Source organism: Drosophila navojoa, chromosome 2, assembly GCF_054131105.1.
Source record: "Drosophila navojoa isolate 15081-1374.11 chromosome 2, UAZ_NAV_1.0, whole genome shotgun sequence".
Lineage (NCBI taxonomy): Eukaryota > Metazoa > Arthropoda > Insecta > Diptera > Drosophilidae > Drosophila > Drosophila navojoa.
Window position 1 is genome coordinate 23964563 of NC_142890.1, and position 17233 is coordinate 23981795.

Here is a 17233-nt window from a genome sequence, read left to right on the forward strand (position 1 = left end):
ATGGCCATCAAATTTGCATCAATTGCTGGGCTCGTAAAACTCAACTCGGCCAGTGCATAAGACTCCTTCAAAAATTTGTCGCCCAAAACTTCGGACAGTTGGCCAACTGGTCTTGGCCAAGCATTTTGCAAAACAATACGCTCGCCTAACAGCTTCTATTTGAGACGGGCTGTAAAAGTTTCGCTCCAACTCGATGTTTTGTTTTGCGCACTCTTTTTGCCTTCGTAACTTTATTGGCAACCTTCGCAGCACTTGTGAAATAAAAAAATAAAAACAAAATCAAAATCTTAAACAGAATAAAGTCATAGTTGGGGTTGCTTAGCGAAGAGATACTCTGCATATGCTGGGTTAGATATAAAATTCAACTTACATTAAGATAGGCCTTGAGTTGCAGAGCAGAGAATATGATTATGCAGCCTAGATCTTTAGCCATTGTATTATAGATAGACTGTAAAACTTGGCTTACTTCTATAAAAAGAGTTTTCAAACTTTTCACACTTTTCTCCAGTTGCTAGAAACACTTTTCACTATAATCAACTATTATTATTATAGTAGAGGTAAGGCCTTTTTGAATCTCCACCAAACCACTCGCCTTTTATGCAATTGCGGGGTATTAGCAGAAAATAAAAAGACAAAATAGTTGCCAAGTTTATTAAAAGTTGCGGCAAGCTGTGGTCTGAGCGTCCTCTAGCATGGCTCCTACATACATATATATCTTTGCGATTATATATTGTATAAAAATATCTCTCATATACGTTCAGTAAGTCGAGGAAGTACACGCTGACAGGCAGCAACTGACAAATGCCAACGCTAACTCACTCAACGCCACGCAACATGAAATAAAATTGACAAAAAACGAAAAATATAGAAATAAAAAAAAAAATAAATAAAAAAGCTCGAGGAAAAAGACTTTAAATTTTGTTTTGCGACTTCTTTTGTTTTTCTTTTTTGCTTTTGCTGTCGGCAGCATCTTTGAGCGGTTTTTTATTATTATTGTCTTTGACCTGGGGCAAGGAGATGCTGCCGCTGCCGCCGTCTCTTTTATTTATGCGTAAAGTTTTTGCCCTTTTGTTGTGCATTTTGGTATTTTGTTTTGTTCTTTTGCATTTTAAGGTCACTGGGCTGCACACAAACACGTTTGCAAATATGTGCGTGCGTGTGTGTGAGGCGCCTGTGCTAGTTGGGCCCGCAATTACAATGGAACCTCAACTAAAACTTTGCTGCTTGAGCATCTACGAAACTTTTCTACTTAAGTGAGTCGCTCGATTAACTGATTTCCATGTGCGATTCAATCGTAGAGTAGACATGGCTCCCATTTCCTTAAGCAGTCGGCACAAGGACATATGTCCTGCTGAGCTCTGAAAAGGTCAACGGTGTATATACAGACGTCGTTGTGCGTCGCTTAACATAAACATAGCCGGCGATTATTTATACTTCCTGTCCCACTCAAGCACACACCTTGGCAAACACAAGCAGAAGTTGAATTCAAGCACTTGAAGACGAGCTGGCATTGCCGATGATGACGATGATGATGATGATGATGATGATTTGATTTTGCTGTTGGTGTCCCTGATGCTTTGGCCATGTTTGCCTGGGCGTTCGCAGAATGATTCTGATTGAACACAACAATTTTCAAATTGCCAAACACACACACACACACACACACACACACACATTCGCATTTATCAATACATACTTACATGCAGCAAGAGTCACACGTACATATTACGTGCCATGCGACATTGCTGCTGACAACGAGCAAGTAAAAATTTAAACAGTTCTGTGTCCCGGCGCCGACTCAATCAATTGACTGAATTTCGCATGTGCTGCTGTCTCTCTCTTTCACACACTCTCTCTCTCTCTCTCACACACTCTCTCACTCCGTCTGTCTCTCTTGCTGTTTGTGTGTATTGGAGAGTGTCTCACATTTCTAGCACATTGCCGTTAAATGATTTTAGCAAAAATCGAGCGGACATGACACACTGAAGTGGCTCCATTGCCTGCCTCATGGCCCCTGCCCGGGCTTGAGCAGCCTGCCCCTCCCCCGCTCGGTACGTGATTGCTCAGCTCTTGGTCGTGCCTATCCGTTGGCCGTGTACGAGTGGCTTGTCGAGTACGACTCTCAAGTAATTTCCATTAAGTAAGTGTTTTGGCCCTTTAACTTAACTTCAAATGCATTGGCAGTGCCATTGACAGTGATTGCATTAGGCCTCTCTTAAAGCCGCTTATGCATCAGTGTAACAATTTCCGCTTGGCTTAAAGACTTCTCTGACTTTGTTTTGCTACTTGTTTATTGCTCTTGTGGATCTAGTTGCTGCTCGTGTCCTCTGCGTACTCCCGTTATTGTCGTCACCTGCTACCTGAGCTTCAAATTACACAAACAACAGCTGGGCCTGAGCTGAGCCGAGTCTGGGCTGGGCCTGGGATGGCATGGCATCTGCCTGCCATCAGCATAATAACATAAATGTAGGCATTGTCAACACTACGCGAGCTCACAGCGCAGCCAGCAAAATTTTTCATCTTCAAAACGCCATTTCCGACAATTTCCAGGAAGCATAACATCCGCCCAAAGGAAGCTTTTGGCTTTCTGCTTCGCCTTGGGTTTTTCGATTTGACAACGCCGACGATGCTAATGGAGTCATTGTTGTGTGGGCATTTTCATAAAGCTTCGGCGTCATGTGATTTGCGGCTTTCTGGTCAATAAGCAAGTCTCGACGATATGGTCCATAAGTATTTAAGTCGACGACTCGAAAAGTTTTATATAAACCAAAATATTGCAATGGTTTTTAATTCCAGCGAAAACTTCTCAGTTAGCTAACAACAAAATGAAATTATAATAAACACTTTTTTATCTATATATTGAAAGAGAGAGAGAGAGAGAGAGAGTGAGTGAGTGTGAGAGAGAGATTGTGAGAGAGAGAGAGAGAGAGAGAGAAAGTGAGTGTGAGAGAGAGAGAGTGCGAGGGAGGGAGAAAAAATGGCTGACTTAGAGAGTGAGAGATAGAGTGAGTAAGAGATAGGGAGAGAAAGAGTGCGATAGAGAGCTTGAGTGAGAGAGTGAGAAGGTGAGTGAGAGTGAATGAGCGAGAGTGTGAGATAGAGTGAGTGAGAGAGAGAGAGAGAGAGAGAGAGAGAGAGAGAGAGGGAGAGTGAGAGTGGGAGAGAGTAAGAGAGAATCTGAATAAGAGAGACAGTGTGCGAGAGAGAGATCGCTATATTATTGATATACAGTAGAGTCCAATTATATCGAAGCTCAGGGGACCGTCTTCAGGGAACCCCGATGACTCTATAACTATATAAGTTTGCTCAAATAACTTTGTTTGCGGACCAGAATTTACGCAATAACCGCACAAGCGTTATAAGTGGAGTAGTTATAAACGGATTTCACTGTATATAAGTAAATTTAATCAAGTATAAGCTCATGTAGTCGTTAAGTCTTTGATATAGATTTGAATAAAGTGACTTAGTTTTTTGTAGATATTTAAATCTATGAAAAGCTTCACCAAGAGTCCTTTAGGATAACCTAGGCAGAAGAATCGAATGGAATCAATTTTATAGTCTGCCACTCCTATCTGAGCCTCATTTAATATTTCTCTATATAATCTGATTTATCGAATGCACCTTGATGCACCTGCAGACTATCAATACTTGAATCTCGTTAACAGCGCTTTGAGGCGACTCTCATTTTGGCGCACTTCAATAAGAGTTGCTTTCAATAATGCTTATCAAAGTGCACAACATCTCGGGCTACTTATGAAAACATGGCTGCCAATTCACAACTGTAAACAAAGTTGTAGCCAAAGAAAAAAGGTGTGAAATGATTTGCATAAGTTTTACAGTTATATTACGTTTAAATAATTTATAAGCTGCATAAATTTGCCGAGTTTCATTTCGACAGTGCTCTGAAAATAAGATTGTGAAGGGAGGGGCAGCCTTCTTTCGGTTTTGCGCATATTTATTTTATTTTGTTTTATATTTATTTGTGACCCTAGGCAAATAGCAAATAGTAAAGTGAAGCAAATAAGTTTGGTAACAGTGTTTGCAACAGCAAAAGGTTCAATTTTATTTTTTTTTTATAAAATACAGAGACTTTTAAGCAGAGTGAAATGGCATTTACAAGTTTTTATGAAGTTTTGATATATTATATTTTCACATCTCTCTGTCTTCAAAAATAAAAAGCAATAATTTATCTCTTAAAATAAAACAAATAGAGCTATGTAATTTAAAATAAAAGCCTAATCCAACCTGCATAGGTAATAAAAATAAATTAGTGAAGTTTTGGGGAGTGTTTAGCTAATCATATAAGTCAGCCAAATATTCACATGGAACTCTTATCATACTGAATATAAGCTCTAGAATAACTTCAGTTTTCTTTGCTAATTTCAGAGCTGAGGAATTCGAAATTCTAATATTATAATAATACACAACAAAATTGAAGTTATCAATCAAAGCATCAAGGTAAAGGGCATCTGCAAGTCGGCTATGGCATTCACATTTCTTGTACGAATTCGTTTTTCTTTGCCTCACTGACTCTTCGTCTTGTTCTTTGCGTGGTGCCGCCTGATTGCCGTTTTCTTGTGCATGAAGTGGCTTGTTTTACGCTCTCTCTCTCTCACTCTCTCTCTCTCTCTCTCTCTCTGTCCACCTGCTCGGCTCTTCCGCCTTCTGGTCGACCGCATGCTGCAATTTGCAGACGGCCGTAGTTCATTGCTTATTGGGTCAAGCCTCGGTGCAGAGAAGCATAACAAACGACAACAATTGTTTTAGTCGGCTGCCACGCCCCCTGCTCGCTCTAGGCTACACAAAGAGCGATACATTTTCAACATTCACTCTGCCACTCTGGCTCTATGGCGATTCCAATTTCGGCTCCTGCAACTGCAAACCTGTGGCCAAAAATCAAGTTCAGTTCTGTGCACTCTGCCGTGAGGCTCTCATAGTGCAAACCAACTGATAGGCTGACGGACTGACGGACTGACAGACTGGCTGGCTGGCTGGCTGGCTGCATTGTTTGCCTGAAGTGAATGAGAACTAGAACGTGTTGAGAAGCAGTTGATATGCCTGGCCACCAGGGGCAGTGGGTCAGCGAAGCCGGCCAGGCGGGATCACGACGCTTATTTGTAGTTACTGAATTTTTGGTCAACAAGCTGCGACCTTGTCCCGCTTTCAGCCTTGTCACGCTTGCTTGTTGTTGTTTTTTTCCTTCAGTTTTTCGGTTTGCCCCAACTGGGTAAATTTGCTCTTATATTACTTGAAGCCCTGCACGTTGCGTTGCTTATTGTTATGATGTGGCATACACATTGTTGCAGCAGCGCCTGCTGTGTCTTACACTTCCGCTAACGCAGCTGCTGACACGCCTGCGTTGCCCAACCACCCCCCGACCGACCGCAGCCAGCCGTTCGGCCCCTGCCTTTTGATGAATCACTTTTTGGGGTCAGCTTCATGTTATATGTGTGCATGTATTTTGTACGCCGGCTCTGCTGTTGTTTTCTTACGCAGCGAGGCTCACTTTGGTTCTTGTCTTGTCATTGTTTGTTTAATTTTGTGTACGCCGGATACCCCAGCGTGCTCTGCCATTGTCCTGCTGTCAACAAAATGCCAGCAGCAATCGTAGCTGTAAAGCACTTGGCCAAGCGCTGGGGCCGCCCGCCTCAGCCAGCAGTATGGTGGGCGTGCCAGCACTTTCTTTATGATTATGCCGCTGACAACAAAAGAAATTAAATTGCCAACACTGAAATTGAATTGTATCTCTCCTTTGGACTCTCCACTCAAAAATTGTCAAGCGACGGGCCAGACGTTGCCAAAAAAACGTAAAGGAAAAGAAAGGAAGAAGGAAGAAAAGGAGGAAGAGGATGAAGGAAACAGCATAAAAACTGGCCAAATTGTGACGATATTTTCAATGGTTATTGCAGCAATTTATTGGGGCATTGATTTTGCCATCGGTGCGGCCTGTCCACGCGCTCCACGAGGCTAGGAAGTAAACAATTTATTAAAAAGCGCGTACCGGAGCCATAAAAAGGTCAATGATTATTATGCTACGAACGCAAATTTTAGACAGCCGACACCGCCCATCAAAACCAACGAAACCAACCGCCCGCCCCCCTCCGCCAATGCCCAGCGTAAATATAGAACACAGTCGAGCTGCAGATCTCCGGCGCAGACATTCAAAAAATTTGTTTGGATTTCTCTAAGACGCTTTTTATTTCCTCCTTGTTTTCTTTTGCTGCTTGTTTCTTCTTGTTCTTGTTCTGGTTTTGAAGTGGTTGCCTTCGCGCTTGTTTTCGCCGCGAACGGGTCCCGTGTTATTTGACGGCGTTTTTGTGGTGCTTCCTAGGAATTTTTTGGTGCCAATGCGAGACAAAGAACAAATCAAAGTCTAAGCCTCGGCATGGCTAGACGACAGCAAATATCTGGCAATTTCCTTTCATTTTATTTCTAATTTATTTATATTGTTGTAGTATTAATTGAATAGAATCTATTGTTAATTTATGTAGAGTAAAATCGTGGATAAAAAATTAAATCTGCTCTCAATTCAAATAGAGTTTTTATTTCATGCTTTTGACATGTGTCAAATGTATTTGAAATTGCGCAACTTCTTGTTCAGTTATTCATTTTATTTATTTTTTTTTTTTATCAATTGTAGTCCTCTCATAATTAAAAGTGAAGCATATTGAAATATATGTGTGCTTGTGTACATATTTATACAATTATTAGCCCTTGCTCTGCATTTACCTATATAAGCGAAAATAAATAGTTTCATGCACTGCAAACACAACAAACCAATTTTCGCTCTCCCTTTTTTTTGATGCGTTGTTTACACTGGCTATACGATCTGCGTGCGACTGCACAAACAAGGCAAACATTTGTGCATTTCACCACTGGCTGCAGGCAATCGCTGCCTGGCGTTGCCTTCATGCATCCACCTCCCCAGCCCCCTCACTCGCCGCTTCGTGTCTGTGTGAATGGCTGTGTGCGGTGCACAAAGCTGTATTATGCTTGCCGCATGATTTATCATTTGCGATACATATCCCTGGTGCAGCAGCAACATTAATTAGTGCATATAATGTTCGCCGCTAATCAAAAGAGCCGTTTGAGTTTACACTTGACTTGATGTCAGAGCGCTTTGAGCAAATCGCAAGAATTGTTTTGGTATTTTGTGAAGAACAATGGCTTGGGAAGGGGTGGGAAGTATGGCAACGGCTTTGTTGGATTATCTGCTATCGAGGACACAGTGCGACTCGAGCCAACAAATCAAATTAGAAAATTTCGAGACGAATTCCAATGAATAAACAACCAGATGCTAGCCTCATTAATATGCGCATTTCAAAAAAGGACTCTGAGCAGACAGAGCGAACAGAAAGCACCGAAAAACACTTTTCAATTTCGGCAAAGCAACAATGTAAATTTGTTGATATGCAGCCGAGCGTACGAGAACTGAAGTCCAAGTGCTACAGCTCTTAGGCTGGCTAAGCAATACCCTATGCATACAATTACCTGTAGATGTAATTAGAAAAAGTCGGTGAATATTACAGCCAAAATACATTTAGAGTTCTCCGAATCTTTAAATATATATAAACTGGGGAACAAAATATACATATTTATGTTTTCATGGGAACTAAATTGAATTTAAATTGGCAATTGAATCGAATATTTTTTCCCCACAATTCAAAAGAGTTTCTAGCTCGATTAGTTTTACTATTTATTAAATCCAAAATGTGATATGCATAAAACAATATTTGTCAGAGAATATATACGTTCAGGTGATGGCAATAAATATTTTCAATATGTATACAGAGTAGAGCATAGACCCGTTTGAATATCTTGGTCGAACAAAAACAAGGTGTAATTGCCTTTGGTATAGGCAAAATAAAGCATCATACAATGTCACAAAGAGCTGAAGTTTTGATACAGCTAGAGAAAGACACAATTGACAGGCAACTAGACAAACACGCCGACCAATGGACCGACAGACAGACAGACCGACCGACAGATAGACAGACGGATGGACGAGGCGACCGACTGACTTGTAACCGGAAATTGTCAGCAGCAGCCTTGAAGGGTGGCGATGCGTATGTGTGTGAGTGTGTGTGTGTGCATGCAGGAGAGAAATATTATCTTGTACTTGCCCATGTCAAAGACAATTTGCATCTCTGGGCATGACAATGGGCGCTGTATGCTCGATAGCAGCCGACGTGGCTCTCTGTGGGGCGTTGTCATTGCATGTTTCCAGCTACCGATTGTGTGTGTGTGTGTGTGTGTGTGCGTGTGTGTGTGTAGCACAATAAAGTATCAAGGTGCTGGCATATGTGTCTCCGATTCAGTATTTTAATGAAGCAACAATGTGCAGAGCTGACATTCTTCGTGTGCGCTTGTAATTGTAAAGGCTCTGGCCACATATGTACATACATACACACACACACATACATCAGCTTGCTCATATGAGTGCAGCCAAAGAAAATCGTAAATTGTATTGCTAAAAGGCTTCAATGGGGACAGCCAGGCATTTAGCTTTGTGAAATCGAGCTGCCTTTGCAGGCCAGTGAGTGGATGTTATTTTAGGCAAAGTCAATGCTATTCAAAAATCATTATCATGCATATCTAATAACAATTAGAATTATTAACATGTCCTTATGCGTTTTATTGGTGTACTCGCTTAGCTATATTTTGTTGCTATTTATTTATAGCTTCTGCAAATAAAGATTTTGCGCTTCTGCTAGAAATAATTAAGTATCATACTAATTAAATAATGGAAAGCCATTGTCTATGAGGAAGGCTTTTAATAAGTCTGCACTAAAAGAAAGTACAGGTCGTCTCTCATCGCATTTTTGTTTTTATATTGTATATTGATACTTATTTTATATTGACTTTCAATTTAATAAAATCTATTTTTGTTATAAAAAAATCAGAAAATAAATGAATTTGTACTCTCAAAAGTACTTAATAAACCAAGTTAAAGCTCTTTAAAATCATTCACAAAAAAAAAAAAATAAATAAATAAATAATAATTTTTGAAGAAAATTCGATATATTTTCTGCATTTTATTATATTTATTTATTTTTTTTAAATTATTATCATTAATACGAATATTATTTTAAATATTATTATTATTATTATATATTATTATAATTATTATCTTTAATATTTTATTTCAATTTCAATTTATTTCACTCTTTGTTGCAGTACAGATGTTTGTGAACATTATTTTACAATAATATAATAATTTACAATAAGCAAAATAAGAGTTTAGGCTAAGAAAATAGGACTTTTCTGCTACGATATTTATTTAAACAAGTAAGAAAGCTCTAGTCGAGACTGCTCGACTACGAGATCCCCTGAACCCTACAAGCAACTGATATTTCAAAAATAATTAGGAAACACACACGCACACACACACGCATACATACAAATACACGCACACACACACGCATACAAACAAACACACGCATACACACACTCACATATACAGGCGATTGCGCTTGGGTTGCGCTGCAGTGTTGGCAATATAATGAAAACTTATTTGTTGAATAATTTAATTTCTAGACGTACGATCGTAATGAAACTTTCAGAACGTAATCATAATGTTAAAATGTATGTGTATACCGAAGCACAAGTCTCTAGTATTTGATATACGACTTTTACAAAGATTAGGGTGAGGGGGTGGATTTAGGGGTGGGGGGTAAATTTTAACAAAAACCGAAATTGTATAAAATATATCTTTATACACATTTTAAATTTGGAGACTGTAGCTTGAAAGATGTAGGAGATATAATTATTTAAGTGATCTTCGATAAGGTTTTTTATCGATAAAAAAATATCGGAATGAGTTATCGCTTTTTAGTGATAAACTCGATCTGCGCGTGATATATACGGACATTTTAAAAAAAAGTTGAAGTCTCTAGCTCTTATATCTTCGGAAATCGACGCGTTCATACATACGGACGGACGGACGGACGGACGGACGGACGGACGGACAGACAGACGGACAGGGCCAAATCGACTCAGTTTGTCGTCCTGATCAAGAATATATATACTTTGTGGGGTCTGCCACGCCTCCTTCTGCCTGTTACATACTTTTAACAAAACCATTATACCCTGATTTCCCATTTTCAATGGGTTCAGGGTATAAAAAGAATTCTTGATTGAAATTCTATATAACGATCCTAAATAGGACTCCCCAGTAGCTAAGGATTGGTTTCATGGAAATAGAATTGATGTTTATGAGTGGCCAAGTCAGTCTCCAGATCACAATCCAATTGAGAACCTTTGGGGACACCTAAAAAGACTCATTTCCAAGACTACCTGCTTCAATTACACCCAATTATTGGATCTCACTCAGGAGAAATGGAGCGCCATTCCCGTGGAAAGGTGTAGAAAGCTAATGCCGTCTATGCCATCAAGGATCAACAAAATCTTTGCGAATAAAAGCGGGCATACGGGGTATTATCCCCTTTAATCTAAATATAACATAAATATTTCACAATATTTCCAAAATTTTAATTTTTTTTTTTTTAATTTGTTAGGCACACCTATTAATGTGGCCAGCAAAATTTTGAGTATTTTGTGATATTTGCCAAAATTATATCAACCGTTATTATTTTTTTAAACTTTTTTTTGCTTTTATTATTCTAAGATACGTCTATTTTTGAATGCCAGTTGAGTTTTTAAAATATTTGAAAAAATATAGACGTTATCACCATTTTTTCACAAAAAATATTTCACACCTATTAATTTGACCATATGTGTATTTTCTGAATTTTATAATATTTATTTATTTCTAATTATTATTAATAATTTGAATATTATTATAAGTATTATTTTTATGGTATATTATTATATTTATTATTTTATTAAAGTATTAATTGCTTGGCAATATGCTTGTCATTTATTTATTGTTATCATTATCATTATTAAATTATAAAAAATTCCTTAAACTTGAAGCTTTAATTTATTCCTAGTCACATTTCATTAATGGAAGTACTTAAGCTTACAACGATACAAATTCACAGGAACCATATAGAGAGGGCCTGGACAATTTGGCCTTGAAAGCGGAAACATATAACAAAGTTGTAATTAAAGATCCCAACAGGCGACACATTAATATACATACATATAGTCGGGGAGGGGCTGCCTGTGGCATATGCCACACCCTCCACACACACTTAATTGTGTGTGTGTGTTTTTCACGCATTTTTATGTGTTTCAATTTTCATTGAAGCACTAAAATTTGTCGTTCACAGCGTCGCAGGCGTCGTCAATGTCAGCGCCATGACGTGCACACGGTGGAGCTGGGGTAGAGCTGGGGTAGAGCTGAGGTAGGGTAGAGCTGCCCCTGGCTGTCGTTTTCTTATGTCTGTCTCCTGGCTAAATAATAACATAATAACAACAACGGCGAGCACAACGACAGTTGAGCGGGCCAATAAACACTTTTATAAAATTCTCAAATCGCACGTGTTGCGCTTGTCAAGGGGTTCCGTGTAGCCCAATAAAATAGCTAAGTGCATGGGCATGTTCTGCCATATATGGTACATATTGCTGGGTGTTTCTGTATGTGTGGGTGTGTGTGGGTGTGTGTGCTGGGTGTATATAAATATGTATAATGCTATTTATGTTTTCGTTTTTATCTGTTTATGCCGTGTATTAAGGTGTGCAGGCAGCCATAAAAGCTGAATGAAGCAACTGCTGCAGTCGATAAGCTGCTTTAGCCAGTGCCAGTCCCAGTGCCATTGCCATTGGCCACGACGAGTGCAGAGAGTGTGTGAGTGTGTGTGTGTGCTTCATAAAGAAGGCTATTTGATGTGGCCACCAAGACGCTGCTGGAGTGTGGCAGCAGCTGAGCTCTGGTTGCTAATGAGCGTTATGAATGCTCGGCAAAATGTTTTTTGCCAATTGAAGTCAGTGCACTCGAGAGCCAAGCAGCACTGGCACGGGCCGAGGTGCACCAAAGTGGCATTTTATTAATGATGTGCGACCGCCAGCACAGCTAGCTCAGTCAGTCAGGCACTTGTGCGGCGGCGATTATGCTCTCCGATGTGAGTGCGGGGCGAGCACAAAGGCGTGCATTCAGCGAAGGGCAACAAAGGCTGCAAATTTCTGGCTTGAATGCATGTCAATCTGAGGGCAGCTGAGTAATTGAAACTTAAATAAACAAACTGCCGCAGCGACTTCAGCAGCAGCAGCAGCTACATTGAGTGGCAGCTAAAATAGCGCTTGATGTGATGTGCAGAGAGTGAGGCAACATGTGTGCATGTGTGTGTGTGTGAGCCTGAAAGGCGTCGCACACTTATCCTTGCAGCAGCAGCTGGGGTTCAAGTGCCATGCGGAGCCACTTGTGCACAGTCTCATTATTATAAACAAAAACAACGCATTCGCTGATGCTTAAAGCGGCGCATGCTGCGCCTGTTGTTGCCACTGCGCAAATTCAAGCGAATCTCGTTTATGCCTTTTATTATTATTTTTGAGCCGCTTATTCCGCTTTGTTTTGTCTTGTTTTGTTTTGCTCTTCGTTTTATTTATTTTTTGATGTTGCAACATAATATTTATGATCGCTTGTCATGTTTGCTTAGCGCTGTTTCCTGTCTGCTGCCCCTGCCGCTGCCGCTGCTGCTGCTGCTGCTGCTGCTGCGGCTGCTCGAGCGACAGCTAGAGGCGCTCTCTCATCGGGTTGGGTTGCTTGGCAACATGCTTAGCAACACTGCTCAGCAGCATTGTTGCTAGGGCTGGCAACATTCTTATTTTGGGATTGCGCGGCCCGCCTACGTCACGCAATTATTTTTGGGGTGTGTTTCGGAGCCGCGTGAGCTGCCAGCGGAGGCGACAACAAACAGTTTTCAGTCGTTTGTCAACTTGTCCTAGGCACGCTTCAGACCGGCAAATTGCGTGTGTGCGGCCAGTCGTTCGCCAGCTCTGTCTGTTCTCGAATCGAATTGGTTTTATGTCCATCACAATATCAACAACAACAACAACTGTAGCTAAACAACAGTGTTTATTCTTGCACTTGCAGCGCACTTCCGGCAACAACAGCTGGATGCACACCGACAATTAGTGGAGACGCACCGCAAGAGCGAATATTATTGTTGCCGCATTAAATTCAATTCAATTCCGTGGATTATAATCTGTGTTAAGTGAGCGACTGCGGCCAAATGGACGGCGCGCCGTCCAAACAAACGAAAAACAATTAAAAGCCGGAAATTGAGTTGTAAACTGAAAGCGAACGAAACCAAACGGAGCAAAAAATGTGAAAATCCGAAAAGTGCAAATCAAAAGCAAATTTTCAGTGCAGCCCAACGCTCGACGCTCGACTCTCGAGTCAGAGTCGCGAGAGCCAAATAACAATTTCGAAATTATCCGGCCGCTTATTGGGGGCCAACAGCAACTCGAGTGGCGGCAGCCGCTGCGGCTGACGGACGGACGAGCTAACCCGCCGAACATTCAAAGCGATTTGCTCCCTCAACGCGCATTAATAATTCGCATATTCCCCAATCGCTAACTGTAAACAGTCTCTGTGCGCAGCGTGTGAAGTTGAAGTGTTTATTGAATGAGCGGCAAATGTTGCCTGTCTGCGAGTGAAAGATACGGCCCGACCCCGATCATGTTGCTGCTGCGCCAAATGCCCAACGGCCTGTCAGCCACTGCAAGCCAAATGACAGAGCAGCCCATGGACGCAATCATGGGACACGGAGCTAGACAGTCGCGACAGCGACGCCACAGCGGGTGGACCGCCCAGGCGAGAAGCGGCTTGATCTGGCATGCCGTGGTATTGATCCTCGCCCTCTCAACAATGGGTAAGTTGGCACCTTGTTTAATTTTCTTATATTATATGATAAAGAAAATAGAAAGAATTTCATGGCAGAGCTAAAATTAAATGTTGAAAATGGAAAATTCATCCAAGAATCTTTTTTTGGTTTACTGTTCAGCTATATGAGATCTATATATATCAGATATATGTATATATAAAAACATGTTTTTTATATATATGTTTAAATTTTTTTATATTATTACGAAGAGATGACCTTAAATTATAGCAAACAATAGTCAAGAGCGTTTGCAATAATCTAAGGTTATCTCTATATAAAGTATAATTTTTTTTGAAATTTTTATATCAGCGCAAAGCACACAAAAAAACACATTAAATAAAATACATTAAAAACAAAAACAGATGTAAGCTATATAAAAGCAAAGCACAATTGCGAGAAAGAAGAGTGAAAGAATCTTTAGATTAGATCGATTTGGCTGATGATTCTGATTTATTAATAATAAATAAACTATAGATAAATAATACATATTTAGTAGCTACAGCCACGAACCCATCTGTTGCATGTACTTTAATTTATTTCACAGAATATCCATTTTGAATAAGTATAAAACATGCTATTAGGACCCACAATTATATAATAGCATAAACTTATTAACATTCTCAATTCAAGTCAATTATAATTCTTTTACGAACGAAACTATTTCAAGTCTAATTTATGAAATGCATCATTTAATGATCATTTTGTATACTCTACTGTATTATAACAATATAGAAAGAGAGGCAGAGAGACAGAGTAAGAGAGATACAGAGAGACAGTGTAAAATAGAGACAGAGACAGAGATAGCTCTGTTTATTCTATTAGCAAAAGTTATTGTTTGTCTGCAGCTCATAGGGCTATGATAATTGCAGCCATTTTCCAGCTATAAGCAGCCATAGCAATCTAGGGAACTTCTAGAGCTTCACAATTAAATGGCTGTCGGGCAATACGATTGAACAATAGCTAACGGACAGACAGAGAGACAGACATAGAGTGTCACACTCTTAAAATGCAGATATAAAAGCCACTCTAATAGCAGTGAAGTGGCTGAGATGCAGCGAATGACATTTGAAACAAATACTTTTGCTTTAATAAAATACAAATAAAGCAACAACAAGAAAACAACAATGAAGAAGAAGCGTGGCCACTTGATAACGGCAAATGGGCCACACGATTGACGAAGTATTCGAAATCCACTTGAGAGCGGGTGACATTAAAAGCGGCAAACCATTAAAAGGATTGACAGCCAAGCAGCCAAGCAGTCAAGCAGTCAGGCAGCCAGTCAAAGGGGGCGGCATTGCTGCTGATGCTGCTGCTGTTGCTGCTGCTGCTGCCTAGTGGAGGAGGTGACAATGCCATAGTGACAGGCGGCGATGTGCTTGGCATGGCTTGGCAGGCAATCAGACAAACCGACCAAGCGCCTGATCGACTGATAGACAGCTAGCTGTATATAGACGGGCTATAGACTGCAGCCCGCTGACTGACTGTCGATGACATTCCGTAAACGCAACGCAATCGAAATAGAAGTCGAAATCAGAGCCCCATCCAGAGTGCTGCTCAATGGCAATCGTTGTCGTCGCTCTTGTTGATGCTTAACGCTTGTAAAAAGTTTTTAATGGCATCGCCAACCTAGAAGCTGCTCATTTGCCACTCAAAGCATCGCCAATGCCACAGCCACTGCCACTGCCAGTGCCACTGCCACTGCCACTGGCACAGCATCATCACCAATCTCAATTCGTCACGTGGTCGCTAATGAACAGTGAATCGCTTAAGGACTCAGCAGGGCGGCAACTGTGCTGTTGATTTCAATGGGATTATTGTTTTCGGTTGTTCATGGAGAGTGAGAGAGAGAGAGAGTGTGAGTAGGGCTGCTCTACATTCCTGAGAATCTTTAGCAGAAGGAATTTAGTGCGATAGTTTATAAATTAAAGCACTTAATGCAGGCAGCTAATGGGCATCTAGCTAAATAGAATTTGATAGCTAAGAATAAACTGAAGCACAAAGCTGAATTTAATGTGTTCAGCTCTTCCGCAGCAGCGGATTTCCGACATTAATTCAATATCGATGACATATTGCACTAGCAAAAACAACAGATAATAATAAAACTGATTTGATTTGCCACTAGAATGGCGAGCAATGGAAATTGTATGCGAAATTTATGCATGCGCAAGCCGCATGCTAGGCGATTTATACATGCATACATACATACATGCATACATACATACATGCATACATACATATATGTATGTTAGTTTTAATCCACACGGACCATCAGCCATAATTTGGTCAGTCGAACTCTGACTGACACTGTCGTCCGTATTGCGTGAAATAAATTTGCTGCAATAGGCAGGTGATAGGTGGCAGGAGACAGGTGGCAGGAGGCAGGTGGCAGGAGGCAGGTGGCAGGAGGCAGGTGGCATGGGTTTGGGGCAAAGCAATCAGCAAAATACAAATAATAAAATGACGCATTTGGGGAAAATATAATTAAATTTTAATTGCAAAATAATATTGACAAGCGGCTAACAAATTACAAATAAAATATGCAAATTTCACGGTTTGTGCACATGAATATTTTTGCCGCATAAATTTCGAATTGTGCGTCGCATGCGTTGATAAACATGATGAATATGTTTTGGCGATTTTTGGCCAAAAACAATTTGCAGCTCGTAAAAATGGTCTAAACAGTGAGTTGAAATGGCTGAAAAGGTGGGCAGGTGGTCAGGTGGGCTTGATTTGGTCTGTGTCTGTATTTGTTTATTATTAATGCAATTTGTAATCTGTAATGTTTGTTGTTGCGGCTGTTGGCCGTGTGCCGAGCTGACCTCAACAATGAATCGGGCTTGGCAATGCCAGCTGGATCTATTTTTGTTTGTTTGTCCGTCTGATGCTCGTCTGTTGTTTGCTGCCATAAAATACAATTATCGTGCACAAACAAGCAAAGCGCATCACAAGCACATTAATGCCAGTGCCACTGCAATAACAACTGAGCACCCACACACACACACGCACACACTCTCTCTCTCACACACACGCATACGTCTGTAGCCAAAATGGCAGCTTGAATTTCAAAAGCTGCAAAAGTTGTCACCATCAGCGCATTTTGCTTTTCCATAATTAACTTATTTTGTACATTAGCAACAGATTTTGTTTATTAACGCATGTGCGTTTGCTTTCAGTATTGCCCCGCCCTCGCTCTACTGCCACACCTCCCCACCACCTCCCACCATCATCCAAGTGCCTTAATGTGTGCCGGGGCCACGGGGCGCATACTTATCTTTCGGCATTGCCAACGAGTTTATTTATTTTCTGTTTGCGGTTTGTTCTAGCTGCTGTGGAGCGGCACAGCGAGGGCATGGCTAAGGGCGTGAATGGGACGGGGCCTGGGAATGGGGTGTGAGGCGGGGATGATTCGTTTGTGTGTGTGTGTTGCTGGCATCGCATAATTT

General features: G+C 40.7%; 1 protein-coding gene across 1 annotated transcript in view; it reads left to right on the forward strand.

The window, feature by feature from the left end:
• Window positions 1-17233, forward strand: part of beat-IIa (beaten path IIa) — a 48432-nt gene that overhangs the window by 9743 nt on the left and 21456 nt on the right. The window contains exon 2 of the mRNA XM_018097961.3: window positions 12998-13778. Within this exon, the coding sequence (XP_017953450.1) occupies window positions 13532-13778 (247 nt within the window). The 5' untranslated portion in view covers window positions 12998-13531. The remainder of the gene's footprint in view (window positions 1-12997; window positions 13779-17233) is intronic.